The following is a 26196-nucleotide window of genomic DNA, read 5'->3' as shown; positions in this document are numbered from 1 at the left end:
GCTCTCGATAGCAGTGAAGATGGATTAAGTGTCATGGTGTCAAAATAGAGGCAACCTGACACAATAATTATAGCTATATCATTGCATCACCCGCCACGTGCCTCCATCAACAGCCATCCAATCACAGACATTCAACGTTTCGATACAGCAAGTCCAATGTATAGAGGTTGCATCTCCCAAGGCTGACAAATTCGTGTGCAGAGGCTGACATACATTCAGAGCGTCGATGACGGGCCTTTTGTCTGGCAAAGGAGTTAGTACGGCATGGCTGGGCAGCGGATTGGTCCAAATGCAAAAATGAGGGGGGCTTCGTCGCTCAGGAATTACTCCGAATCGATGGCAAAGGACACGTCGAATTTGGAGAGAAATGGGAATAATGACAAAGGCCGAGGCGAGTTGGAGAGGGGCTTCAGTGTCACGTTTACATCATATCATGGATGGGCAGCAACTTTGATCCGATGCCAAACGGTACTAGCCGTGATCCTCAACCACCAGCCAGGAGGACAAAACAATGTAAATAAACATAAAACTTAAACAGTCATATATAATTCACATCATCATCAACACCAACATCGACGTGCAAATCACGAGATTCAAGACCAAAAATTGGGGGGTATGTGTGTGTGATATCATTGTCCGCCCAGTCTGATTCTATATAAAAAGCCATCATGCTCATTGTCTGAGCTCCCTTATTTTTAAAAACCCTTTCCCATCATCATCATCGTTATCAACTTTTTTTTACATCCATCCCGTGCCCAAGCGGCTGTATATGTATATGTATATACGAGTATATGGCCTGGCTTGATCAAACTAGAGAGGGGAAAACAGAAATCCAAAAAGAAACTCAAAAAGGAAATCGTTAAATCATGAGTACGCTTAAGCCTTGCGCTTCTTGGAGGGCTGGGCATCGTCCTCGTCGTCCATCTCTTCGTCAGACTCAAAGTTGATGTCGCTCAGGGCATCCTGCTCTTGGGCCGCCACTATTGAGGTTGTCTTAGCGCTGCTGTTCATGCATCCTCTGATTCCTCCGATGAATTGTCAGAGGCGTGAATGTACTCACAGAAGTACTTGATGGCGCCGGGCCAGAGATCCTCGGCGATGCAGACGGCAAGGTCGTCGGCGGTGGGGAAGATCTCCATCTCGTACTCGTCATCATCATCATCCTCGTCCTCCTCCTCGACCTCCTCCTCGACCTCCTTGCCCTCCTTACGGGCCTGGCGCTTCTCCTGCTCCTCCTTGAGGGCAGCCTGGTTCTCCTCCTCAGAGATGCTCAGGCCGCGGAAGCCAAACCAGGCGAAGAAGCTGACGCCGTCGAGGCCGGTGCTCTCCATCTGGCTCTTGAGCTTCTTCTTGGCCTCGGTGTCGTCACCCTTGCCGGCCTTGTCGTCCTCCCAGACCTGGTAAACGAGGTCCAGCATGCCGCTGGTCAGGTCCTTGTCGGCCTTCCAGTTGATCTTGACAGGCTCACTGACGAGGCCCGCCCAGCCATCCTTGTTGCGGCGCCACCAGAACTTCTTCTCGAGAACCGTGTTCTCAAAGTACTCGTTCTCGCTGAACTCGAACTTGATGGAGATGCTGCGGGGGTCGCCGTTGGGCAGCTCAAAGCGCTCCACGGACAGGTTGACCAGGGAGCTCAGGAGGACAGCTGAGTCGGTGGGCTGGACATACTCATCGATATCCGGAGGGGCCTGCTCGAAGACGAGGGGCCAGAAGTTGGGGATCTCAGAGACGACCTTGGCACGCTTGGCGTACAGATCCTTGGTGAGCTTGGCCTGCTGGCGGACTGTGAAGCGGGGTTTGTGTTAGCTTGTGGGCTAATTGAACGAATAGAATGAATGAACAATGGAGCCCTCAAATGTTTCACTCTTCTTTGTACGCCGAGCGAGTGGTGAACTGAACAACAGGCTAGCCTGCTAGCCCTCTTGCCGCTCGAGATGGCAGCAGCAGCAGCAGCAGCAGCATCGTAGCCACGTCTACTCAACAGCTCGTCGCCAAAGTGAAGAGAGGAAACGGGCAGGATTGTGTATGGGAACAATGGCTGGCGCAGGGGTGACTTACGGAGCTCGAGCTCAACCTCCTCGAAATCATCCTCGAGGTCCTCCAGGATCTCGTAGGAGATGTTGTTGTCAATGTTCTCGGCAGACATGGCGACGGTAGATGGTTGTGTCTTGTGTTGCGACAATAAAAGACGTGGTTTGACGGATGTAAGTTTTGGGAGGGAGGGGGAGCTGAGCACTGCTTTATACCTAGGTATGGTACCTATGGTGGAACCAGGTACCGACGATATGACGTCTGGTCAGGCTGATGGGGTACGGAGAAAATTTTCTCTGCTCGCTCTGGAGTGAAACAAAAGCAATGCAGAGAGGAGTACAGTACCTACGGAGTACCTACAGCTTGCCAGAGAAAAAAAAAAGATGGACGTCGAAAGAGCTTGCAGATTTGTCTGGGTGTGAGTGGATGGAGCTCATTTTGCGTAGCGGTGCCTTGCCTAGCACGGCATCGACTCCGCCCGAAACGGCAAAACCAGGGAGCACTAAGCCCGCTGGAGCTTGGTGACGGGTCCACTGACTCGAAGCTCTTGCAGCGGAGGGTCCACTGGAAGGCAGCCTAAAAAAAATTGAGATGGGAGGGACGAGAAGAGTTTTTGTTGAGCGGTACTCGACGAGGACACACAATTTGTATGGGAGGAGCAGGTCACCGATAGTTTTCCCTGTCGTGGCATTGCATAGCACTGCGCTCCACTCGAGGGGCAGATGGGAGTTGAAATGCATGAAATTGGGAGAGGAGAAGAGAAGGGGCCAGAATCTACGGAGTATGCCTACCTTACACAGATAGCTTGCCCTAGATACGGCGAGCCGAGAACGCCACCCCGAGGCCTTCTTTTCCGTTCTTTTTTTTCTTTTTCGATATGGATGTTGAGATTTTGTTGAATGATGAAAACTATTACTACATTCGATGCGGTATGATATTATATCAGGCACCCGTGGACATCAATAGGTAGGCACCTAGGTAGAATATGTTGCTGGTATGCGGAAAGCTGCAGGACATGGAGTGTGTAGACAAAAGCTCGGACGGAGCATTGCGGGATGCAGCCACCTATTAGTTGCATCTCTCTTCTACCGACCGTATCCAACACAGTATCAAATCCCATCAACACCAATTTCCCTGTAAGATTGAAAAAACTTCAACGATTAGCCTTACGATATGCCAGTCCTTGGCAAATCTACTCCAGCATCTTTCTTTCTTCCCGCGCAAAATTTCTTATCTGATAAGCCGTGCCCCTCCCCCGCCTCATCATCAACTCAAACCCCCCACCTTTCCTTCCTCTTCATTGAACATCCAAATCCGCCCTCACCAATAACTACAATAGCTGGGCAGCACAATCATTCTTCCTATTGATCTCGCATTCTTGTTTTGAACCGCCCAAACGTTCAATCTATAACCGTGTTTCATCAAAGCAAAGCTGCAGTATGAGATGACGCTGCCTATTTAACCGCTTCTCTCTTCTTCTTACAAAGGCAAGCGATACTTCTATCCCCCAAAACTTCCTTAGCCCCTCTCAACAAACTCCCCCATCTCCTTAAATCGGAGCTTCATTGCTAAGCCTCAACCAGCCAAATACGCACACATACATCTCTAGCTCTCAACTAGGCACATCTTCCTTATCAAACACACACCACAATGCCTACCCCAATAGATCTCGGACAGCCAACCCGGCTCAACTGCGAAGTCGCAGTCTTCAGCGGCGCCTCTGGCCTTGAGGCTCAGGACCTGGGCGCCAAACGCATCGAAATCAATGCTCCAGGCTCGTACGAAGAAGGCGGCCTTACGCCCCCCGTCAAGGAGCTGACCTCGATTGCCTCGCAGCTTGAAATTCCCGTCCGCATCATGATTCGCCCTCGTGGCCCGCCTCGCCTTCCCATCCCGCAGGCAGGGCAAGAGCAGGAGCAGGAGCAAAAGGAAGTCCAAAATCAGGATCTGGACTTGGAACAGGACCAGGACCTGGATCAAGATCACCTGCTCCAAGACTTCATCTACACCGACGACGAGATTGCTCTCATGCTGCAAGCCATCCACGACTTCAAGGCCACTAGAGTTCTCAACCCCATCCGCGGCGACGGCTTCGTTTTTGGCATCCTCAAGCGTCAGACCAAAGCCTCTACCCTTGCAAAGTACCCAGAATTCAAGTACACCATCGACGAGGAGCGCTGCAAACTCCTCATCGACGCCGCCCGCCCCTTCCCCTGCATCTTCCACCGCGCCTTCGACCCCATCGCCGCCGGCGAGCGCTGGGCAAAGGGCATCGACATCCTTGTCCGCTGCGGCTTCGACGGCGTCCTGACCTCGGGCGGCCTCGGCAACTGCCACGAGAACCTCGAGAAGCTCGACGCAATCTGCCACCGCGCCGCCCCCGGCAGCCTGCAGGTCATCGCCGGCGGCGGCGTCCGCCGCGGCAACGTGCGCGACTCCGTGGCCCGGCTCTCCGTCCACGGCACTAAGAGTGTCTGGATGCACACCGCCTCGCTGGCCAACAAGGTCGACAAGGACGGCCGCCGCGTTGAGGAGCTCAATGGACGCGAATTGACAGCAATTGTTTCTGTGATGAACGCCACAAGGCCCGACTAGAAGTCTCCGGCTGACCATTGGCGCAAACACTATGCTCACCTTTACAAGTAAAGAGTGGGAATACGTCCTTTTTTTCAAGCAAAAGAATCTCTCTCTCGGGTTGCACACGCTCACGAATATAACCCTCGAAATATCAGGAGTTGACTTCAGTTGCTCTTATTACATTTTTCTTCGTTGCTATTTTCTTCTTCTCTCTCTCTTTTTATCGGCATGGCGGAGCGCATATCGACTTCACTACTTCATTGATTTGGCAACAGGGGTGCGGCGTTTTTGACATAAATATAAACATATATCGACAAGAACAAAAGATGGCAACGTCGCCAGAGATAGATTTGATGGCCTTCAGGGCATACGATGTACTGGCTCAGACAGATTAGATACGGTTACATGAGACACTTTAAGCAATACAATTGCAATTGCAAAATTCGATTAAGATATATTAGCTCTTTTTTTTAAACGTAAAATTAAATACAGCACATCGTAACACGCTTTCATTCCTATATACCCTTTAAATCACCCCACTAGACATTGTCTAGCAGTTCTTCTTGCCAACGGCCAGACCCAAGCAATTGGCAATCTTGTAGAAGATATCGACGTTGTTGTAGGTACCGCCAAAAGTCTCCTGGCAAGGGCCGAGAGCAAAGACGGGCACGTCAGTCAGGGAGTGGACACCCTGGGCCTCAGAGGTGGGGATGGTTCCGTTGATGACGATACCGTCGACGCCGTCCTCGGGGTTGACATAGTACTCGCTGCCCATGGCGACGGCGGGCAGGCGAGGGCCGTTCTTGTGGACCTTGTAGTTCTCGCGGTGGTCAGGGGCAGCACCGACACCACCGGCAATGGCGTAGCGAGGCTCCCAGTTGGTGGGGAAGTTGACGCCAGTGCCGTAGCTGATCTTGCCGTCCTTCTTGGTGTACTGGGAGAGGCCAGACTTCTCGTAGACACCGATGGCGTTGCGCTTGGCACGCTCGTCCTTCTGGGCGGTGAGGTATTCGGTATCGGCAGAGCCAAAGACACTGTGAGTTCCAACGTGTTAGCGGTTAGTCAAACCATATAACAGTGGAAGAGGGGGGGCGAGGAATAAAAGGGTGGGAAACATACTCAAAGCCGTGACCGTGGTCAGCAGAGACGATGACCAGTGTCTCATCATAGATGCCCAGCTTCTTGAGCTTGTCAATGGTAGCGCGGACGGTGTCGTCGAGCTCCAAAAGATCACCCAGAGCACGGTCGTAGTCAAGGACGTGCATCTGTTTGTCGATAGAGGCAGCCTCGGACATCAGGAAGAAACCCTCCTTGCCACCGCGCTTGTGCAGGATATCAACAGCCTTAAGGGTCATCTCCTTGAGGCCGGGCAGGTCAAGAGCAGGGCCCTTTCCACCCTTGGGGTCGTTCTTGAAGCTCTTGAGGTTGTCAGTGTAGACGTTGCGGTCCAGCCAGACGGGCATGACACCCTGGCAGAAGACACCAAGAGCCTTCTTGTTGTTGTCGGCGGCGAGGAGGGACTTCTTGTCAGTGCTGACGCTGTAGCCCTTCTTGGCGAACTCGGCATAGTAGTCCTTGCCCTGGTAAGAACCGGTACCGGGGAGGAACTGCTCAGCACCGCCACCGAAGAAAACATCAGGGCCACCGTGGTTGGTCCAGGAGTAGTTGGTCACGCCGTGCAGGGCCTGGTCAATCAGAGAGCCGTACTCGCTGCGGCGACGGGTGTGGCCGCTGAGAGCAATGGGAGTGGCATCGGCAAGAAAAGCGGTAGAGACGGCGCCCCAAACACCTTTCTGAAGCAGGGTGTTAGCCAATTGCTTGCCATCTTGGGGCTAAGTATGCTATACTTACGCGTACACGGCGGAAGATCTCGACAATGGTCTCAACCTTGGGGTCATCGAAGGCGTTAGGAGAAGAATCAGCGTGGACACTAAACATGCTGGTTAGCTTTCCATCACACATGAACCTTTTTTCTCGCTAGGAACACTGTACCCCATGGCGTTGACAGTGCTCTTGTGGCCAGAGTAGAGAGCAGAGGCCGAGTTAGCAGAGTCAGTGATGTAGCTGTCGATGGAGTGGGTCATCTGGTGACCCAGGACGGGGAAGTCGTCAAGCTGCAGACGAGTCTGGTATTTGCCGTTGATGCTCTGGTGTCCAAGGAGACGAGCGGCGGTGATCTAGCCAACATCAATGGTCAGCATTGGGAAACCAGGGTTTTCATAGCTCAATTGGAACGTACCATGTTGGTGGTCATGCCATCACCAATGAAGAAGATGACGTTCTTGGCCCTCTTCTTGGTGTGAAGGTCGCGAACAACCCACTTGGCGGTGGTCTTCTCGCCATTGTAGTAGTTCAAGGTGACGGTGTAAGTGCCCGGCTCGTACAGGGCAATCTTACGGTAGGCCTTGGAGGCAACGTTGACAACAGAGGGCTTTTTGGCATCTTGGGCAAAAAGGTCCTCATACCAGTTGAACGTCCACTTCTCAAGCGCAGGCTCCTTGAGGTTAAAGGCATCGGCAAAGTCCTTGGCCCTGCCGCCGTCTTTGGCAATGGTCACCTTGAACTTCTCATCAGGCTTGCCGTTGTGGGCAGCCTCAGAGCCGTTGACGGGAGCGTGAACCTCGACACGCAGGTCGAACAGCTGGCCGGGGAGGAAGTCGCTCTGGTCAGGAGGCAGAAGACATCCCAGAGTCGGGCATGTTCCCAGGCGCTGGAAGGTCTGGGCCGAGACGGCCGACAGCGAGGCTGCGAGGAGGCTGGCAACTCCAATCTTGGCAATCATCTTGGGCAGTGGCAGCTATCCAAGACTATACAACGAATTGAGGAGTGCAATGACTGCAGGGCAGCTGGGAGGGCAACAAGAGGAGCGGCATGGCAAGGCTCGCGGGCCCTTTATATACAGATGCAACGGAAAATCCGGTCCTCGCGTGATGACCATGCCGAGCAACGCAAAATGTTGCAGCTAGCGGCCACTTCCGGTAACCTCCCTGACCGTGTGCAGCATTGCCCACGTTGAACAGATGGAGAGGGATGCAAGGCACCTCGTCAACCTCGTCGGGAGGTATCATCATCCCTGCATATCCAATCCATGGCGTCTGGGCTAGAACCATAGGCCATGGGCGAAGACTCGAAAATGTGAGGTAGCATCCATCGCTCTGTGATACTCCATTGGCTCAATTGGGCCCTTTTTCCGCGTGGGGGAAAATGCAGGTAGCAAATTGCGGATGCTTGCTGTCGACCTGGGTGTGCTTGTAACCATGCTTCTTCCATCGCGATGCCAAGCACCGTGGCGACACAAGAAGCAGGCCCCTTACTGTCGAGCACACCGGCACGTGTCGTATCGATGGTAGAATGAAGAGCCCGAGGTCGACCCTGAAATAAGTGGCGATGCTCGTGGCTCTTGGCGTTTGCTCGCAAAATCCAGGTCCCAGCTTGGCTTTTCCCGATCTCGTCCGCCGGAATGATGCCAGTCGTGGAGAAAATGCAGCCGTGCAGTCTTCATAACCTCGCCCGTCAAAGTTGTTAGCTCACGGCTTCCAAGGGACTTTCGTCTGCAGCCGAAGGTTCGTCGATCTTGGCGCTCGTCCCGTGGGTTGAAGCCATGATTTCATTGGGCGCTTGGAGCTGGCCCTGGCTCGTGTTTGCCCTGCGATTCGACAATTCAAAAGTTCGCAGACTCCGCAAGCCGACAGGCACCGGCAGCCATCTGAGGTGGTAGTACTAGGATTAGACTAGGCAAGCTTGGTTTTTCTGTTATTGTTATGCTTATTTCTTATTATTTTCTTAATAGGTGGGTGGCCGTTGCTCCCACAGTATAAGACCAGAATGAAGATCCGATTTGAAGAGGGTTGCCTTGCTGTACTCCGTGATCTTGTAGGGTTTCCTCGTACTATTGACCCATTTCTCTGTCCTTGTGATAGATGAACATGGCCGGCCAAAAATACCGTCACCATGAGAGACGGATCTGGGGTCAGCGCATCCCGGCTGGCATGTCGCAAGGTTGCACGGCATCCAGAGCTGAACAGCCTCTCGGTCGGTGCGCTGCGCTCTCACGCAACGGACGATACCGATACGTCCAACGAGGCCGGTTTAAGTGGGCAGCAGTGACAAATGGCCCACGTCAAGTCGAACTAGAGGCCAACCTCTTCTCAATCCGTTGACCGACGCTGCGTACGAGTATGTCGACTCTGAATTGGGCCCACGCAGACTCACTCGTCAGCTCGGTCTATCAGTCGATAGTGTTGATGATTAACCTTGGATGAAGCTTAATTCGGACCGCGTTCTTTTCCGCCAGGGCCCCGTCAGCTGCCTTTTAGGCATATGATCCAGGCCCCGTGGTGACTATCGTCGTGTTGTTTTAATCATTTCCAGGCTGTTTCCTGAGCACCTCCATACCTGAGGCAGGAATAGAAGCATGCGAACCGAAATAGTAATCACAGCTTACTTAAGCCCGGGCACCTGGACCAAATATAGGTAGGTAGGTAGAATGGGAAGCAAGGCAGGGCAGGAGCATCCATTCTCACTACCACCTACCAGCAATAGGTACAACGCCAGCTCTTGATTGATGTCTGGTACCTATCTTAATCGTTATAACACCCAGCGAACCCAGCTTGATGGATAATTTGCTGTTATTTCAGCAACACTACAGTACTCGGCATATCGCGATTACTCGCCATATTTTGTCTATCTCCAGCATATCGTGTCGGCTAATTGGACATATGCCGATAGCTGTTGTAAAAGCCAATTGAAGGCATCAGTTTCTAACAAACGATTAGTTACCTAGGTACCTAGGTAGGTAGGTACCTAGGTAGGAATTGAAGGTTTTGCTGACGTCAAAATACAGTAATCCACGGATATACAGCATACACTGCTCTGTTAGTTGGAGGGAGCTGGAATGCTTCCTCTTTCGGAAATATTTCTTCTCCATCTCTCTGGAATGCAGAGCAATCGAACATAAAAAGAGAAAAGGCATAACACTGTAGAAAGAAACAAAATTGAGTGTATTCATCAGCTTCTCTCCCGGCATGGCTTACCAACCCGTCCAAGACATCCTACAGTACAAATTTCGAAACCCAAGGCTTCTCGAGGAAGCTCTCCACGCCGCAGGCTCAAACCCAAACACTACGCGCGAAAATCCCAGGGCCCATGGAAACAAGGGTCTGGCAATGATCGGAGACGCCGTCCTCCGACTTGTCATAGTCGACGACGGCATCATCAACGGCAAAACCACGCGTGAGCTTCCCATCTATGCATGGATAATCTTGCCAGAACCTCCGTCTATGTTAGAAAACGCGAAAGCTGATTTCAGCCCGTAGAAAAATGCGAGCAAATCTGCAGGGTGGAAGCCTCAAACTATGTCTTGAGTAGGACTTTGGTGAAGCGGAAAATATACAAATATGTCAAGCTGCCACCATGTCAAAATGGCACCATATCTCAAGGCATATGCGCTTCTACTGCAGAGGCGCTGATTGGTGCTGTGTGGATTGATTCGGAGCGTGATTCTACTACCGTTCATCGTGTCATTCACAACCTTGGCATCGCCACTGAATTCAGTGACGACGATGGGTGGTGGTAGCGGCATAGCAACAGCAATCCAAAGTCAAACTAGCTCTATAGAAGAACATGAATACTCTGTGATTAGATGGCCAAATATGAAATATATCCATTCAAGCTCATCTAGACATTTCTATTCAACAAGTCACCAGAAATCATATAGTCCATAAAGGCCTTATTCTCTTTTCTTTTTCTATATATTCATCTCATCTCGCGTCTATTCATGCTAATTTATACTCAACGTTGCAACAGCTTCTTCCACATTAACCACCGCCACCGGCGTAGCATCTTGACTCTCCCCACTAGGTGTACTGCTTTCAGCGAGACTCGTAATCTGTGCAGATGCCGCCTCCTTATCTAAATCTATCCAAGCCGGTTTGTTGATCCTATCTGAGCTAGCCTCGCTCTTAAAGTGGTATCCCCTTGCCCTAGGCCTTGCGCCAGTGCCTTCGGGAAACACAGGCTCGTATGAAGCAGTAAAGCGACGCGCTTCTTCCTCGAATACCGCCTGTCCTTTGGTGAGAGCCTCGCGAATGCCTGCGAAGAATTCGTTAATGACGTGATGGTTGTGGATCTGCAGGAGATTCCAGCCCAACATCTCCTTTGCATTGAGCAGGTGGTGGAGGTAGGCTCTGTGGTGTTTCGAGCAAGTATAGCATTGACAGCCTTCTACCAGGGGCACAACAGCTGTACTGTGTTCTGGAGACCACATGTTGGTTCCGAGAGGCCGTACCTCATCAACACTAGGCGGTGGGAAAGAAAATGTCATGGCGACGCCAGCGTCAGAAGTGCTATTTGCAAATGACATTGCACAGATATCGATACCAAGGGAAACCTGACGCAAGACCTCCTGCGGGGTCTTTGGAGATTCCATGCATAACTTGGGAAGCGGAGTCAGAGGAGGGTAGTTGACAAGTTCGGGAAGCAGATTTGCATCGTAAACCGCCAGGCCATCTAATTTGTCAAGCACATCCTCTGATAGATGTCTAAGATAGTCCCACTGGATAGGATACTCGACTGGAAGCATTGGAGCAAACACAGAGCTATCCAAAGAAGCCGTAGACTTGGACGAGGCCAGCCTGTCCAAGAACTCGTCCAGCCACACTTCCGTCCGTTCCACCATTCTCACCAGCTTCTTAGACGAGGGTGTCGCACTGGTGTGAGGCAAGTCGGCCATTGGCAGCACGATATCAGGCTGCAGCGCCTGGACAGTAGTCGTAAACTCAGGCACCGTCACATTGCGAAAGCCGGTGGAAGTAAAGACGGCGAGAGCCTTGGGCGTGTTCCCAAACGGAGTTGTAACCGCCGGGTTTCGTCGCGGACCAAGCATCGTTACGGTGTTTGACGGCAGGGCTGTAAATCTGTGTAGTCGACGTGAACCCTCCCCTCCAGGAGTTTGCAGAATGGGAGGCTCCTTTTTCTCAATAACTACCGCCCGCAATCAGAAAACGACCGCTTTATAGATAAATGTATCCTTGATGACTTACAGTCTTCCAGCGCCATGTAAAAGCCGCTTACAGATGTGTGTCTCTTCAGGTTATCGGGAGTGAGATGAGGCACTGCCCCGCGAGATGTGACTGCGAAAAAGTTTGGTGTTTCGATGACCTTTTTGCCGGGAAGAGACAACTTTCCAAGCCGTGCTGCAGATCCATCGGCGGCAGCAGAGCTTATGAGCTCAAAGATCTTGCGGCCAGACATGTCGGAAGAATTCTCAAGACTGGGATCGCTCATTTTGAGTTGCCACACAACTCTAGGGTTGGGAGTGAAAAATGAAGAAGAAAAAAATGAACTGCAAAGGGAATCTATGAAGGAAAATGTATATGAGAAAAAAGTCACGATGCGCCTTGTCCAGGAAGCCTCGTCAACTTTACAGTCTATGCGTCAAACGCCCGAACGAGAGATGCTGGCGAATAGCGAATCACACAATCTTTCTGCGAATGCTCATATCATGGCCCATATTCTACGATTCATCCTTGCTGCAGTGCGGTGCCTGACCGATAAGACGCATTCCGCCTTATCTTTTGCCGGTGTTCGCCCGACGTTTAGCACAGCGCTTGACCTCTTGCGGCCATTGCGTGTAAATCTCGAATCCTGATGGGGCCCCTTCGCTCAAAATGATATAAATGGAGCAGAAAGTATGAATCAAATGCCGGCCGGATGGCTTCTAGTAGCGAGATGAAGCCAGAGCATTTGCCGAGAGAGACTTCGTATCCATGTAGCCATGTGGATGCATGTACTCGTAACCGCTTGCTTCTCTCCTTTATCTCCGCGAGCCCGAATATATTGAAGCCAGCCATCAATCTATCTGCATGAACGCATCCGTCAACCATCGAATGCAACTTAAAAAAAGACCGAATCAAGAGCGTCGTCTGCGCCTTGTGTCTGCTGGACACTGCTCAATAGCATCTGCAACCTCAGACACGATCATCCCTAGAGATCTGCCATTCGTGATGGTTAAAAGACCTCAGTAGCGCGTGATATCCCAAGTCGACAAGACATCTTCATCCAATCACACCCCATAAGCCCAGCCGCGTGCCGCTTACTCCGTCTTTGCATCCTCCATCTCCAAACCTCCCGAGCTTCCGGCGACCCACCAGATCCCCCCGTATTTAGAGGCTGAGCGGCCGCGTTTGGGATCCGTTTTAGTGGCTGGCGGATTGACCTTTTGGTCTATTCAAAGTCCTTTTGCCGCTGCAAGCTTACGTTACAGGCAAATCCCCCGTGCCCTGGCCCATTCAGTCGACACTTGCCAACCAAGATCTTGTGCTCGTCTTTTTCCTCAGCCATGGTGAGACCTCTCGAGCCATATCACGATGAGACGGAGCCACTCATGAAGGACGACCCGGAGCGAAACGATTCCGGCACCGGCGCTGGCGCTGAGTCCAGCACTGTCATAGAGATTGACCATCCCGATGCGCCGCTGGAGATCCCCGTCCAGGCCGCTACGGCCGGTCGCGAAACGACGACGCTCGAGGTCATCGACGACAACAGCAGCAGCGACGGCAATGCGCCCACCCCGCGCTTCATCCAGGACGAGCGCTCGTCCAAGCGCTGGAAGAAGATTCCCTATCCGGTCCGCCGCGTCCTGACGGCCTTTGGCAAATGGGCAAAGGGCCCGCCCAACCCGCACCCGTATCGCATCAAGCCATTGTTCCCGGCCGTGCAAGAGTATCCGCTGTATCTCGTCGAGCGATTCCTGCCCAAGGCCTATCGCCTCTGGGCCATCTTTCTTTACTTTTCCATATGGATCATTACGTTTGTGCTTGTCAAGCGCCAGGAGACGATTGCCTCTACGGTCGAGGGATGGGGCCAGTTGCAGCCGATTAGCTGCGGTGACACATATTGGAGCGCGGGCAATGGATGCGGCTTGGACGGAAACGATTGCAGGCCGTTCAATGGCAGCGGCTTTGCCTTCCAGTGCCCAGCCTCGTGCGAAAGCTATCACGTCCTCAACCCGAGGGCTGTTGGCGACCAGGAGGTGATTTACCGGCCAATGGTTATTGGAGGCCCATCCAGCGACGTCAATCCCGAGCTGGCCACCTATCGCGGCGACTCATACATTTGCGCTTCGGCAATTCACGCGGGCCTCTTCCCCAATGGCAAGGGAGGCTGTGGCGTTGTCGAGCTCGTTGGCCAGTACCAAGAATTCGTCAGCTCCCAGCGACACGGCATCACGAGCATCGGCTTCGACTCCTACTTCCCTCTGTCGTTCCGATTCGTACCCGACATCAAATGCAAGGCCAAGGACGAGCGATGGTCCATCCTGGCTGTTTCAACCGTCTTCACGGGCGTCTTGTCGCTCTTCACCACCTCGCCTGCTCTCTTCTTCTTCCCCACGTTTACCGGCATGTTCTTTGCAGTCGGCATGTCCCTCGACCAGCCGGGGCATTCCACAGTGACGGATCTGTTTTCCAACATCCTGGGCAAGTTTCTTCCTGCCATGTTCTGCGCATGGGTCATGTACGACAAGATGGGCGTCCGCCGCACGCTGAAGCATCTGACTGCGCAGATCGAAAAGACTGTCCTCTGGTTGGGCGCCTGCTGGGTTGGCGCTCTCACCAACTACACGTTGGATTTTATCCCCATCCAACGCCTCAATAAGCATGATCTTGATCAGCAGCCTGGAGCAAGAGCGGCTCTGGCCACCATTGTCATCATCCTGTTTTTCATCATCCTCTCGCAAGTATTTTATTTTAGACAAGAGGGCCGATTTATCCCATACATTAAGCTGTACGCCTTGTTTATCTTCAGCATCCTCATCTCTTTGACCCTCCCTGGACTTTCACTGCGCCTCCACCACTACATCCTGGCGCTGCTGCTGTTGCCCGGCACAAGTCTACAGACTCGGCCGGCGTTGCTCTATCAGGGCCTCCTGATCGGGCTCTTTATCAACGGCATTGCCCGCTGGGGCTTCGATCCCGTACTGGAAACGCCTGCAGCGCTTCAGGGAGACGCACAAAAGGGATCACTTCTCCCGATCATCCCCCAGCCCGTCATATACATCGGGGAGGGTCCGCATAGCCCATCCAACATCACATTCACTTGGAACCAGCCGCCGAGCAACATCTACGACGGCATCAGCATTCTTGTTAACGACGTAGAGCGCTTCCGGGGCTATTTCGACGACATCATCGACCGACAAGACAGCTTCATTTGGTCTAGAAACGGCACGCTAGGTATGCCGGAGTATTTTAGATTTGCATACATGCTGGGAAGCTCGAGCGGAGATTATACCAAGGCCGGCATTTGGTCTGCGGAAGGCGAGTGGACGCAGATGAAGGCTGGGCCGTCCAGGGTCAAGGCCAGGGACTCGCAGGAGCACATGGTTCGACGATGATTTCCCTTGTTTGCGTTTGATGTTTTGTTTATATTGGATACCTCGAGCTTGCCTGCGGTTTGATATATATGTCGTAGGTTGTATAGAAGTAGTCTCTAGAGAAATACCATGGATGGTTGATTCTGTCTTGTCGGGTCTTGAACCGTTTAATCAATTGCATGGTGGATCCCCCCGGCGCCGGGACAATGCTCCGCTCCGTGAATGCCTTGGCGACCTGCCGCTCTAGATTTCATCAGCATCTTGATCTTATTACCAAACAACGTCAAGAATATCTGGTGAAATATTGATTTCTTCGCGTATACATGAAAGAAATTCAGCGTCAGATTGATTGAGCCAAATATTCAGCCGCGTACTTACATCTCATTCGCGAGCTTTGTCAAAAGCCGCTCCGACCGTCTCGATCCTCAATTCATCTGAGAGCATTCAAACCCAGCAACACCACCACAGCAACAACATCACAACCATCAAACAATAATACAAAAGAAAATCATCTTCTCTTCACCATGCCTCCTCCAAGAATCCCCACGGAAGCAGACTTCTCCCCCATCTCCTCCGTCCTCCCCCACAAACTCCATTTCCCCTCCCCGCCCGAATCAACAACCTCCATCCTCATCCTCTTCCACGGCCTCGGCGACCACGAATCCCCCTTCGCCACATTCGCCCGCAACATGTCCCTCCCCGGCGTCCTCGCAATCTCCGTTCGCGGCACTGCCCCCCTCCCAGCAGCCTTCCTCCCCGGCGCCGGAGACCAGCAGCATTTCCATTGGGGTGATGACCTCAGCGTCGATACTAACACGGGCGAATTGGACTCCGACCCGGGCTTCGACAAGGCCGCGCGGTTGGTCATGCAGAAGCTCGTCAAGGACACGCTGATTGACCGGTGCGGGTGGGAGATGAACGACATCCTGCTTTTCGGCTTCGGGCAGGGCGCTTCCTTGGCGCTGGGATTGGCTTCCCGACTGCGAAGTGTAGAGCGTATAGTCGACATCTCGGATGGTGACGAAGCGACGAGGGGGAAGATCGGAAAGACGTGCAAGGGTGTCGTTTCGATTGGTGGACCGCTGCCGCAGTCCATGGTTCCCTCGTTGAGCAGCCGAGAAAAGAGCAATACTCCCGTGCTGGTGTGCCAGCTGGATGAGGACGAGGCAGACGCCGTCAAGAGGGAGTTTAAGGATGTAAGGGTCGTGAACTGGAAGAGAAAGGAAGTGGCTATGCCGAGGGACAGAGACGAAATGTTTCCCATTATGAAATTCATCGCGGACCAACTGAACAAGGGCTTCACATAGAGAGCGATGAAAGCTGAAAAAAAAAAAATATAAAAAAAAAATGGAATAAGCAATTAATAAAGAAAGAAGACATGTATTGTGGCTTCTTCTGGAATAGGCTGTCCATTGGACAAATATTATCTAAAAGGGTATCTTTCTACTAACCGTCCCATCATCTGCCGCTCTGCCAATACTATATCCCATCATCTCCTGCTTCTGTTGTCGCCTGCTCGTAGCATGTCTGCCAGAATATCCCACTTCGCAGATTGAGTATCGCTTGAGGCTCTCGCAGCGCCTTTCAGTCCCGAGCAGATAAAGCTTAAATGCTCATCAAATTCGGCCTTGATCTCTTCTAGCACGCGTATGTAAGCCTCGGTATCGAGCCCATCCTCTCTTACTACCCCCTCGCTGCTCTCATCTTCTTGTCTAAACAGGTGAGACGGCTCGGACCCATCCCTTGCAGCTTTCCCCTCTCTGGCCAGTTCCAACTTGAGAGCAAGATCCAAGATGTCGAGCATGCGCTCTCGAATAAGCGCCATCTTATTTCCTAGGCAGGCTTGTTCAATCATTTGCTCCAGGTATGTGGCATGCACCGAAATCATGGAGTCAACATCTTCAGCCGCCATGAGCTCACGCCGCATTCCCCGCTCATTGGGTTCCAGAACGAGTGTTGCTAGATATGATTGAAGAGTCGTGCAAAACCATAGCAAATTTCTGCGAGCGGCATAGAACAAAACACGCTCGTCCCAGTTTTCGTTATCGGTCGTGTAGTTATCAAGGAGCTTGGGTTTGTGGAGAACGTGAATGGCTCGTCGGAGCTGCAAGAGCAGTGTGAAAATGGATTGATAGTTCCTCATGCTCTCTTCGGAGACAACAATCTGGACCGGCCATGCAAGCCTATAGTCGATCTTGAGATGCGGTAGAGCGGCTCGTATTGAGCCTCGGGCATCCGTCACAGTCATGCGGGTGCCTTGAACACTGACACTCACAGATAGACGACTTATATCAACTAGCGGCATAAACGCATCTTGGGCTGTTCCGGCAAGAGCAAATCGATCATACCAGACTGGGTTCAGGTTTTCCAGCTTGTCGAACAAGTGATCTGTAAAAGATGCAGCGGCAAACCCGTCTGACATGAGATATAGCGCTTGTAGTGCATCTAATGACGAGGAGAGCTCGCACATCTCGAAAAGAGTATCCTTCAATGTGGTGGAAGTTTTTCGGTACTTGCTTTGGATCCATCGGTTGAAAGCCGCACCAAAGAGATCCGGGAACGTAGCCAGGCCGAGTCCTTCCGGGCAGACATGCTCAAAGTCTAGAGATGGCTCCTCAACGGGAAACGAGCTACCCAGCTCATATTGACCTAGGAGCCGCAGCACGACAATGTTCTTTCCGGCATTGTATATCTGATGAGCGGCAGGCTTAAGAAACTTTGGAGCGTGTAATGTCCCCTCTGCTGTTTGGCGGAGCTTGAATCGATCTTGCCATATATTGCTCATGGGCACTTTTGTGGGACTTTCGAAAATGAAGAAGATTTCATTTTCCGACGAAATACGGCCTTCGTCCATCCAATGTCGAATTGGGCGAATGTAGACCTGAAAGCAGTCGAGAAAGATCTGGGCAAGAAACTTGTACGTGGACATGTCATCTTTGAGCTGCGCCAGCGTGGTTTCATCGTACAGGAGCTCAAGGTACCGGAATGTATCTGATCTGGACGTCTCCTGAATCTGAGCGATGATGTTGGATAGCACAAGCAGGGGCTGCAGCCAAGGCGAGATTTCCCCATGAACGGACAATAGGGTGAACATGACTTCAGATGTGGGAGCAGCAAAGCGTGCCTCGATCTGCGAGAGCTTTGTATCGAAATCTCGGAGCCTTTTTGCAATGCAGTCTTGAAATGCTTGGAGATGCGGAATTGCCTGCGGATGGCTAACAAATCTCCGGAGCAGCAGAATGCGCCAGCCAGACTCTGCAATATTGTGTATCACAGACTTGTACGTCTCCCAAGCGATGTGCTGCATGTGGAAATTGGGCTCTGGCAAGCCCGTGTTTTCGTTGAAAAGGGAGGTTTTCAACCCCTGCAGCATGGAGAGGATTTCCCTGACAATATGCGTCTCTGGAATGGAAATCTTCTGGACGGTCCCAATGTCGTCTTTTTGAGGAACTTCGGTCCGCCATTGCTGTGCCGCCTGAAGAGCTTTCAGCAACTCTGTGTCCTCCGGTTGGATGATGCAGTCGGTGGCAGTTCTCCCCTTTTTATGTAGGCTAAGATCCTCGTCGTAAGTATGATATACCGGCACATCAATGAGCGTTTCGTCGTCCGGCGCTTCTTCGATGACCTCGTCATCTGAATCAAGTCCGTAATCAATCGACTGCCAGAGACCCTCATCCTCAGCCCAGCCATCCTCCCGAGCGACATCTTCCCAGCTGAAGGTTTCCGCTTGCTCTTCCTCACGCTGTCGCACAACATCTAGATCGCTGAGCTTCGTCTTGAACGTCGGCTGGTCGGATAGTCCTAGAAGCAGAGCCAATATCTCCGGGTGCCACTTGGTGGCATGCTCTTCCAGCCTATCCAGGCTGTCGCGGAACTCGTCGGCCAGATCATCTCGGTTGTTAACGCGGAAGCGCTCTTCCAGCCCGTCAAGAGTGTGCCAGACGTCGAATTGGTTTGTGCGGAGGTATGCCTGCGACTTTATTTTCTGCAAGGTCGCATTGTATAGGACTTTGTATCGCCTGGTTCGTGTCTGGGAATGCAGTTCAAAAGGTCAGCCCCTCGGATCGTTTGTTCATCTCCCTTTGATCTCCCTCCCACCTTGCTGGAAATGCCCGTGGCAGCTTCGATGAGCTCCTCAGTGAGGGCTCCAAGTTGTGCGGCGTAGGCCATCTCCAGTCGTTGGCATCTTTAGCAGCAATGAGATCGCCAACCGGAGCGCATTAAGACACACAATCGAGGGCCATGCAGGGGCTGGATATGGATGCTCAGGATTGGATCGCGGGATCCATGGATGGGTGATATTTAGAGCTTCGGAGCTTGTTTGCATGCGCTGAAGCCAGTGGTTTGCTTTAGGTAGTGCAAGACACTTAACGGGCCCCTCTAGCGCGTCTCTAGCGCGTCGGTGGGGGAGGGATCTTCTGTCTGAACCTCTCATCGGCAGGGCATTTTTTAGCGTCCGGCGGCATAAAGCGACACAGCGCCCCTTTCAATTGCTGGAGATGCTCGAATAGCGACTTTCACAGAGACGACTGGATGCCCGGCCAAATCGGATAGGCCGTTGCCCTCAATTTGCCGCCAGTCCTCTTCTCTCTTCACTCCGGCACAAGAAAAGAGACCGCTCCATGGCCAATTAACCCAGCAGCCTTGCTATCGGGCATATCACGACTATCATCATCCCTCCTCTCGACCTCGACATCATGGCTATTGCCCGGCCAGTTCGAGCCCTAGCAGGCCTGGCCCTCGTCTTGTGGTGCTTCTTCCTATATCAGCTCCTTAAGCCTTCGTCTGGATACAACAGCCCGGGCGATCGGTACATTAACTTTGAGCGCGACCCCAACTTGGATCGTAAGTAGTTGCCACCAGATTGAGGATTGAACAGGAGGAAAGCTGGCTTGATTGCTAACACATCTGCCTGCTGTGTAGCTACCGGCGAACCCGAGGGAACTCTTGTACGGACATCTGCGAAGTATGCGCCCGATGCCGAAGATAGCGATCGAGTCAGCGCCACGCTGCTAGCTCTCGTCCGCAATGAAGAGGTGGACGACATGGTGGCATCCATGGTAGATCTTGAGCGGACCTGGAACAGCAAATTCAACTATCCCTGGACCTTTTTCAACGACAAGCCCTTCTCGGAGGAGTTCAAGAAGAAGACACGCGCAGCGACCAACGCCACATGCAACTACGGTATGTTGCTTGTTCTCCCAGCTCTAGCACCGCTCGTCGTGGACTAACCAGCAGCAAAAAACACAGAGCTCATCCCCAAGGAACACTGGGACGCGCCCTCATGGATCGACCCCGACATCTTCGAAGAGTCAGCCGCCGTGCTGAAAAAGAACGGAGTCCAGTATGCCAACATGATGTCCTACCACCAGATGTGTCGCTGGAACAGTGGCATGTTCTACAAGCATCCCGCCCTCAAGGACGTCCGCTACTACTGGCGTGTCGAGCCCAAGGTCCATTTCTTCTGCGACGTCGACTACGACGTCTTCCGCTACATGCAGGACAACAACAAGACGTACGGCTTCACAATCACCCTCTACGACGACCCGCACACGCTGCCCACCCTGTGGCCCCAGACGGCCAAGTTCATCGCCGATCACCCAAACTACCTGCACGAGCACAGCGCCGTCAGGTGGGTTGTCGATGACATTCGGCGGCCGCAGCACAACAGAGAGGCCCAGGGCTTCTCCACCTGCCACTTCTGGAGCAACTTTGAGGTTGCTGACATGGAATTCTGGAGGAGCAAGGCTTACGAGGACTATTTCGAGCACCTCGACCGTGCGGGAGGCTTCTTCTACGAGCGGTGGGGCGATGCACCCGTCCATAGCATTGCCCTGGGTTTATTTGAAGATTCTAGCAAAATCCACTGGTTTGTCCTCCTCTCAAGCAGTCATCCGCTGACCGATTCTTACTCACACTTTTTCTTTTTTACAGGTTCCGTGACATTGGCTATCAGCACATCCCCTTCTTCAATTGTCCCAACTCCCCCAAGTGTAAGGGCTGTGTTACTGGCCGCCTGACGGATGGTGAGCCGTTCCTCCATCGAGAAGATTGTCGGCCCAACTGGTTCAAATATGCTGGTATGGGCTGAGAAGAGATTCAACACAAGGGAGAATGAAACATGTGGCCATGACCCCTCCCTACTTACCATTCACCTACCTCCTCGCGCGCTCGGTACACGCGGTTTCACTACGTTGTATCAGGAAATTCAAGACATGTAAGATTTTCTGACATGATATTGCTATGACTCTATCATGTAAAGTATTGTGGTGGAAGACAGACTTCCATCCACCGTTGGCCTCAGTTGTTGTCGGGCGCTGGCGTGGCTACTTTTATGGCTACCTTATGTATACTTGGAGAGCAACTATATCATGATCCGGATAGTAGCACCTCAGTGAGGACGAAATAAACGAATAAAGTCCGATTGAAAGCAAATAAAAGTACCGCTGTAGTTGTCATTGCATGTGTCGTATATACGCTATAGGGCCCCAAAAACAGTCACCACTCCAGACGTCCCTCCTACGCAGAACTGGTCTCCCCAGCCTCCGTCCCGCCATGCCATGCAGCTGATGACATTGTTCCGCACCTTTGGCTTGCCGTCTTTGCCAATCGACTTCTTCGCCTCATAGCCTTGAGGCCCCCACGGCACCGTCACCTTGGCCACCACCTTGCCCGACAGCAGATCCCACGCCCAAAGCCTGCCCGAGCCGCTGGCATCTGTCTCGCCAACCATTTCGTCTCCGGCTACCACGTATTTCTCTCTACCGCCCAACAGCGACTGCACTCGCAGATCCTCGTTCTTCCACAGCGGATCTGAATACGCCCGGAGACACGTGCCGTTGTCGCGATCCATCAACCTGAGCTTGCTGTCCAACGAGCCCACCAGCATTGCCTTGCCATCCTTCGTGACATCAAGGCTCACCACGCTTGCGCCAATGACATCCGTAGTACACGCTCCCATACGCACGTCATAGCCCCTCACCCTCCCGTCCACACTCCCTGCGATAACCTCCGGTCCTCTCACCGCCAAGCTCGTCACCGAGTCCTTGGCCTCGCTCAGAACCTGTATAGGCTTGAAGCTCGTGCTGCGCACATCCCACAGCCGCACCGTCGTGTCAAATCCGCCGCTCACCACCAACGAGTCTCCAGCACCTGCAAAGCTCACGCAGTTGATCCGCGCCGAGTGGCCTTGCGCATTGCCTCCAAACCTCCTCGTCGTCACCGCCCTGCTCACATCCCACAGGAAAACAGCCCTGTCCCCACCCCCCGACACAAAGCTTTCATTGTCAGACGCGACGGCAAGGCTCATCACCTCGTATCCGTGCGCAGCATATGTCTGAATCAGCCGCCCTTGCGGCACAGCCGGCTTTGCGCTAGGACGAATCTCAGGGACAGACGTGCTGGGGAAAGGGTTATACAGCCGGATTGAACGATCCGCCGACCCGGTAAGGATGTAGTTCCCAGGGGAAGCTGAATAAGCTACGGCATGAACGGCGCCTGAAGCATGAAATTAGCATTGTACAATCCCCGTGCCAAAGTAAATGAATGAGAGCGAGTAGGAAAGACGAACCATTGGAGCCAAGAAGATGCGCCACGGGCCTATCTGGGAAAGTCATTGTGTAAAGCACCACGGCTCATCGCATCATGTTTTTGTATTGGCGTATGCTCGAAAGAACCGGGGCCGCAATATTGGAGGGTGTTGAAACAAAAACATAAAGCTTGAATAAGAAAAAAAGAACGGGCTCCTCCTAGAACGACATAGTGAAGACCCCTTCCTTGCTCCGTTTCCTTTTTTGTATTCTTTGCTTAACAAGAAACCCACAGCGTGATGAAGCAATTCGCTGCGGCAAAAAAAAAAGGAGAAAGGGTTAAGGAAGAGGTGGACGTTTTCCCACAGCAGCGATTCCTGATTCTCAAATGTAGTTGATTATATGGAGTACATTCAATGGAGTTTATGTAAGAATTGAAGTGATGGGAGAACATGTACACAAAATGCATCACATGATACAACACGTGACTCGTCCAACAGCTCATGAATTCAAATGCCAGAAAGAAACCACCTGGAGCAGTTCCTGTTGCTCATTGACCAGAGATAAAAATCTACCTCATATATACATAGATACATTAAACATCACTCGTCACCCAGATTTTGTAGACTCCCAATCAATATGGATACAGATTCGCTATCAAGGCCTCCTTGACACATCGAATGCCCAAACTCCTCAGCCCATGTCATCCGATTCAAGTTGCCCTGATCTTGATGCCTCCTGAAATGCCCAAACGAGCAGCGATCTAAAAACGCTAAACCATGCATAACACGTTAAAATATTCCTAGTTCCAAAGGCAAACTCATATCCAAAAGAAGAGTAAAAGAACCAAAAAAGCCGCAAAAGAAAATAATATATATAAAGAAGAAGAAACGCGTTTTTCTAGGGCATTGGAAATCCTAGATGGACATGGATTTGATTTAGTCAAGTCCAACGTAAATCATGTCCATGTCCTTTGGGAAAGTTTGCTCTATGGGGTCGAGGATCTGCCAGCGGTTAAGCTCCTTCTCCTTCGTATCTTCTGAAAGTGGGAGCAAACGATAGCCTTGAATGGGGCTCGGCGGTCGTGATCCTAGCTCGCGAATCCGATTCAGCTTTTGTAGACGTCGATCAATAGCTAGACGGTCCTTTGAAGATGCCTCCCAGACGTTCTTTGTCCTGTCAATAGCGGACTTTGCAATTAAAACCCGCTCAATCACGTCTCCCAGGACAGTCATCGGCCCAGTTGCAGTCAAAACATCAACGGCTTCCGTGACAGCAACAGCCATTGCCGGGGGAGGAATGGTAAGCAATGCAGATCTGACCCTCAAAATGCGGTCCAGACTATTTAGCATCTCAATAACCCTGCCTGCATGCTCTCGGCACTCGGCTGAATGTCCCAACTGGACATCCTTAGGTAGCTGGCCGGCTCCATGGCGATGTCGGTTCAACTCGATCATGGTATGATGATAAAGAAAATGCATACTGAGGAAAGAGCCAGTACTTCTGGTAAAAGCGGCCGATTCGAGGTTTGCACCTCCAAATGCCAGGCGAGGGGGTAGAGAGGCAAACCAATTCTTGGCTCTCTTGATGAGATCCTGCAGCTTCATGGTCTCTTGCTCGGTGGCCGTTCGTCTAAGTGCCATTCTGTAGATGGCTGCTTGGCAATCTGACCAGATGTGCACTATTTCAATGTAGTAGGCGGTGACACTGCCGTCTGACGACCGCTCATCGGCCTTGGCAAGGCCCCCGTATGGATCGAAACTTCGCGTACGAGACTCGATTTGCTTCTCGAAACAATGAAGATCGGTGGGGAGCCGTGTGTAAATGTCTTCCGCGTTGACCATTACCGGTCGCTCAGGGAACAGCCCACTAAGCCTCTCCAGAATGAACAGAGACCAAAGCGTCCTCCTGCGTGCTTCAGCATAGCCTGTCCTGCTCAGCCCCAGAGGATACACAGCCATGGTTGACTCCCTGGAGTGATCCAGTTCCAGGCTCAATTGCAGACATGCAGCGCTAGCAGCCGCGGAAGAGATCAACTCATCGGCTTCTCGAGTTCGGCAGGTCGAAATATAGTATACGGCAAGAAGAATCCTGCTCTGCACTAGTTGCAGGCACTGCACCCCTGTCATCTTTTGCGCATAGTGTGCCACCTGAGCGTACTCAAAAGCAATTTGCTTAGGATCACCGCAGAGCGCGGAGCCAACAGCGAGAGTGCTGTATAAAAGCATCAAGTCTTCGGGGCTTTTTTGTCCACGAGAGGAAACGACCCAGCGCTGGAAGGCTTCTTCGGGAAGGAATTGGAGGATCATGGTATTGTCAACGTTGGCGAAGAACCTGGTTAGAGCATTGGTGATCAAGTCGGGGGTTGAGGCATAAGGATCTGTCCTCCAAGCACGGCCAAGAACGTCATCGGGAATTAGAGATGGCTCAGGGGGAGGCTGTTCAGCGATTCGCGGATTAGAATAATCCATACGAGGATTGAACGAAGCGGGTGGTTCGCCGTTAGGGATGTACGCCTCGGGGCCAAGCTTGAGTCGTTTGCTGTATCCACGGTCTGGAGAGGCGGAGTGCATTCCGGCTCGGGGCGATCCGGGAGAGCTTACATCACTGATTGAGCGCCGCAGGTCACCGGCTTCGAGCTGTCGGCCGTCATCGAGCTCGGCAGGAGACGTCGATGGCGAGGTGTTGTTGCCTCCTCTGGGTCTAAAAGTACTGTAAGCAAGGCTCCAAGGAGGCGCGTCTATATGTGTGAAGTTCCTCAACTTACGCATTCTTGAACTTGCAGACACGGCCAAATTTCTCGCACTGGACGCATCGTGGATAGTCGGGATCGCATTTGATCTTCTTCTCCCTACAAGTCACGCATGCAATAGCCAGTCGCTTGCGAGGTTTACCTGCTTTTGTCACACCCCAGTGAGCATTCACCGCCTCACCATCAATGACGGTTTTACAGTGGCTTCCATCGTCGTAGAAATAGCACATTCCTTCGCCGGGCACCTCTGCCGCGCGCACAAATCTCGGAAGAAAGTGGGTGCCTGTCCAGATTTTCGGACCCAGCCCATCCTTAGAAACGGTAATCTCAGAAGAGACTACAGTAGCTGAAGTCGAGGGTGTGTTGGTATCCGAGCTATGCACTTGGCTGAGTCGCCGTTCAGAGTAGTCGTGAGACGGGTCTTTGGGTCCGGGGAATTGAGGTCTCAGCTTATCCTGAGCCTGTAAATACGACGAGTCGCGGGATCCCACTGGATACTCCTGCCTACCATCCTCGCCATAGGTGGACCATTTCCGAGGTAATTCGGGTTCGTAGCGGGCATCAGAACCCCTGTGGCCGTGGCTTGGGTATTCGGGCGAATGCGGCACAGGAAGGGAAGATGTCGAAGCGTGAGCTGACTGTCTCTCGGGATAGTTGTATCCAAATTCGTAGGGGTTTCTCGATTGCGGCTGAGAAGGCGATATAGCCTGTGGGAAATAGGAACTCAACAAATTTCCACTCGACGAGAGTCGTGGCCTGTCTAAGGGAGAGGGCGAAGGGTAAATCCCAGGGCGTTCCGTGTGTGGCGAGTTGAGGGGTCGCATAGATGACGGTGGACCAAAGAGGCTGCTTAATGAAGGAAGCTGTTGTCCAGCAGTCGAAGTTCCAACTGATTCCTGTCGACCCCGACCACCATCTGCATTGCCCTCGGCAGACAT

The 26196-nt window shown here is 52.3% G+C and overlaps 12 protein-coding genes across 12 annotated transcripts; 6 read left to right on the top strand and 6 right to left on the bottom strand.

The window, feature by feature from the left end:
• Positions 1-608: 608 nt before the first annotated feature.
• On the bottom strand, positions 609-2176 carry TRIVIDRAFT_215132 (uncharacterized protein; the record flags this gene model as incomplete). Its single annotated transcript, XM_014106135.1, has 3 exons — positions 609-980; positions 1061-1783; positions 2059-2176. 3 exons carry the CDS (start codon positions 2144-2146, stop codon positions 877-879), a joined length of 915 nt encoding a protein of 304 aa, XP_013961610.1.
• A 1550-nt stretch (positions 2177-3726) lies between these two features.
• On the top strand, positions 3727-4449 carry TRIVIDRAFT_119840 (uncharacterized protein; the record flags this gene model as incomplete). Its single annotated transcript, XM_014106134.1, has 2 exons — positions 3727-3901; positions 4013-4449. Coding segments are annotated over 2 exons (612 nt in total), but the record flags the coding sequence as incomplete, so codon positions are not given.
• Positions 4450-5158: 709 nt separating this feature from the next.
• On the bottom strand, positions 5159-7390 carry TRIVIDRAFT_33909 (uncharacterized protein; the record flags this gene model as incomplete). Its single annotated transcript, XM_014106133.1, has 5 exons — positions 5159-5642; positions 5728-6401; positions 6460-6538; positions 6601-6785; positions 6848-7390. The coding sequence occupies 5 exons, from the start codon at positions 7388-7390 to the stop codon at positions 5159-5161; spliced, it is 1965 nt and encodes a 654-aa protein (XP_013961608.1).
• Positions 7391-8507: 1117 nt separating this feature from the next.
• On the top strand, positions 8508-9363 carry TRIVIDRAFT_110989 (uncharacterized protein; the record flags this gene model as incomplete). The annotated part of the gene is made up of 3 exons (XM_014106132.1): positions 8508-8784; positions 8873-9085; positions 9145-9363. The coding sequence occupies one exon, from the start codon at positions 8529-8531 to the stop codon at positions 8766-8768; it is 240 nt and encodes a 79-aa protein (XP_013961607.1).
• Positions 9364-9531: 168 nt separating this feature from the next.
• Positions 9532-10276, top strand: TRIVIDRAFT_79591 (uncharacterized protein; the record flags this gene model as incomplete). The annotated part of the gene is made up of 2 exons (XM_014106131.1): positions 9532-9840; positions 9924-10276. The coding sequence occupies 2 exons, from the start codon at positions 9633-9635 to the stop codon at positions 10181-10183; spliced, it is 468 nt and encodes a 155-aa protein (XP_013961606.1).
• Positions 10277-10387: 111 nt separating this feature from the next.
• TRIVIDRAFT_35077 (uncharacterized protein) lies at positions 10388-11892 on the bottom strand (the record flags this gene model as incomplete). Its single annotated transcript, XM_014106130.1, has 2 exons — positions 10388-11589; positions 11649-11892. 2 exons carry the CDS (start codon positions 11890-11892, stop codon positions 10388-10390), a joined length of 1446 nt encoding a protein of 481 aa, XP_013961605.1.
• Positions 11893-12991: 1099 nt separating this feature from the next.
• On the top strand, positions 12992-15123 carry TRIVIDRAFT_73295 (uncharacterized protein; the record flags this gene model as incomplete). The annotated part of the gene is made up of 1 exon (XM_014106129.1): positions 12992-15123. One exon carries the CDS (start codon positions 12992-12994, stop codon positions 14996-14998), a length of 2007 nt encoding a protein of 668 aa, XP_013961604.1.
• A 378-nt stretch (positions 15124-15501) lies between these two features.
• Positions 15502-16284, top strand: TRIVIDRAFT_63157 (uncharacterized protein; the record flags this gene model as incomplete). The annotated part of the gene is made up of 1 exon (XM_014106128.1): positions 15502-16284. One exon carries the CDS (start codon positions 15502-15504, stop codon positions 16282-16284), a length of 783 nt encoding a protein of 260 aa, XP_013961603.1.
• A 182-nt stretch (positions 16285-16466) lies between these two features.
• On the bottom strand, positions 16467-19147 carry TRIVIDRAFT_34205 (uncharacterized protein; the record flags this gene model as incomplete). Its single annotated transcript, XM_014106127.1, has 2 exons — positions 16467-19007; positions 19076-19147. 2 exons carry the CDS (start codon positions 19145-19147, stop codon positions 16467-16469), a joined length of 2613 nt encoding a protein of 870 aa, XP_013961602.1.
• Positions 19148-19639: 492 nt separating this feature from the next.
• TRIVIDRAFT_73292 (glycosyltransferase family 15 protein) lies at positions 19640-21068 on the top strand (the record flags this gene model as incomplete). The annotated part of the gene is made up of 4 exons (XM_014106126.1): positions 19640-19822; positions 19901-20161; positions 20228-20846; positions 20912-21068. 4 exons carry the CDS (start codon positions 19675-19677, stop codon positions 21066-21068), a joined length of 1185 nt encoding a protein of 394 aa, XP_013961601.1.
• A 128-nt stretch (positions 21069-21196) lies between these two features.
• Positions 21197-22593, bottom strand: TRIVIDRAFT_85955 (uncharacterized protein; the record flags this gene model as incomplete). The annotated part of the gene is made up of 2 exons (XM_014106125.1): positions 21197-22474; positions 22548-22593. The coding sequence occupies 2 exons, from the start codon at positions 22591-22593 to the stop codon at positions 21456-21458; spliced, it is 1065 nt and encodes a 354-aa protein (XP_013961600.1).
• Positions 22594-23444: 851 nt separating this feature from the next.
• Positions 23445-26196, bottom strand: TRIVIDRAFT_33856 (uncharacterized protein; the record flags this gene model as incomplete). Its single annotated transcript, XM_014106124.1, has 2 exons — positions 23445-25104; positions 25274-26196. 2 exons carry the CDS (start codon positions 26194-26196, stop codon positions 23445-23447), a joined length of 2583 nt encoding a protein of 860 aa, XP_013961599.1.

This window comes from Trichoderma virens, assembly GCF_000170995.1.
Source record: "Trichoderma virens Gv29-8 chromosome Unknown TRIVIscaffold_1, whole genome shotgun sequence".
In the NCBI taxonomy this organism is placed as follows: domain Eukaryota; kingdom Fungi; phylum Ascomycota; class Sordariomycetes; order Hypocreales; family Hypocreaceae; genus Trichoderma; species Trichoderma virens.
Note: the sequence above shows the minus strand (reverse complement) of the source record. Positions and strands in the feature narration are given on the sequence as shown.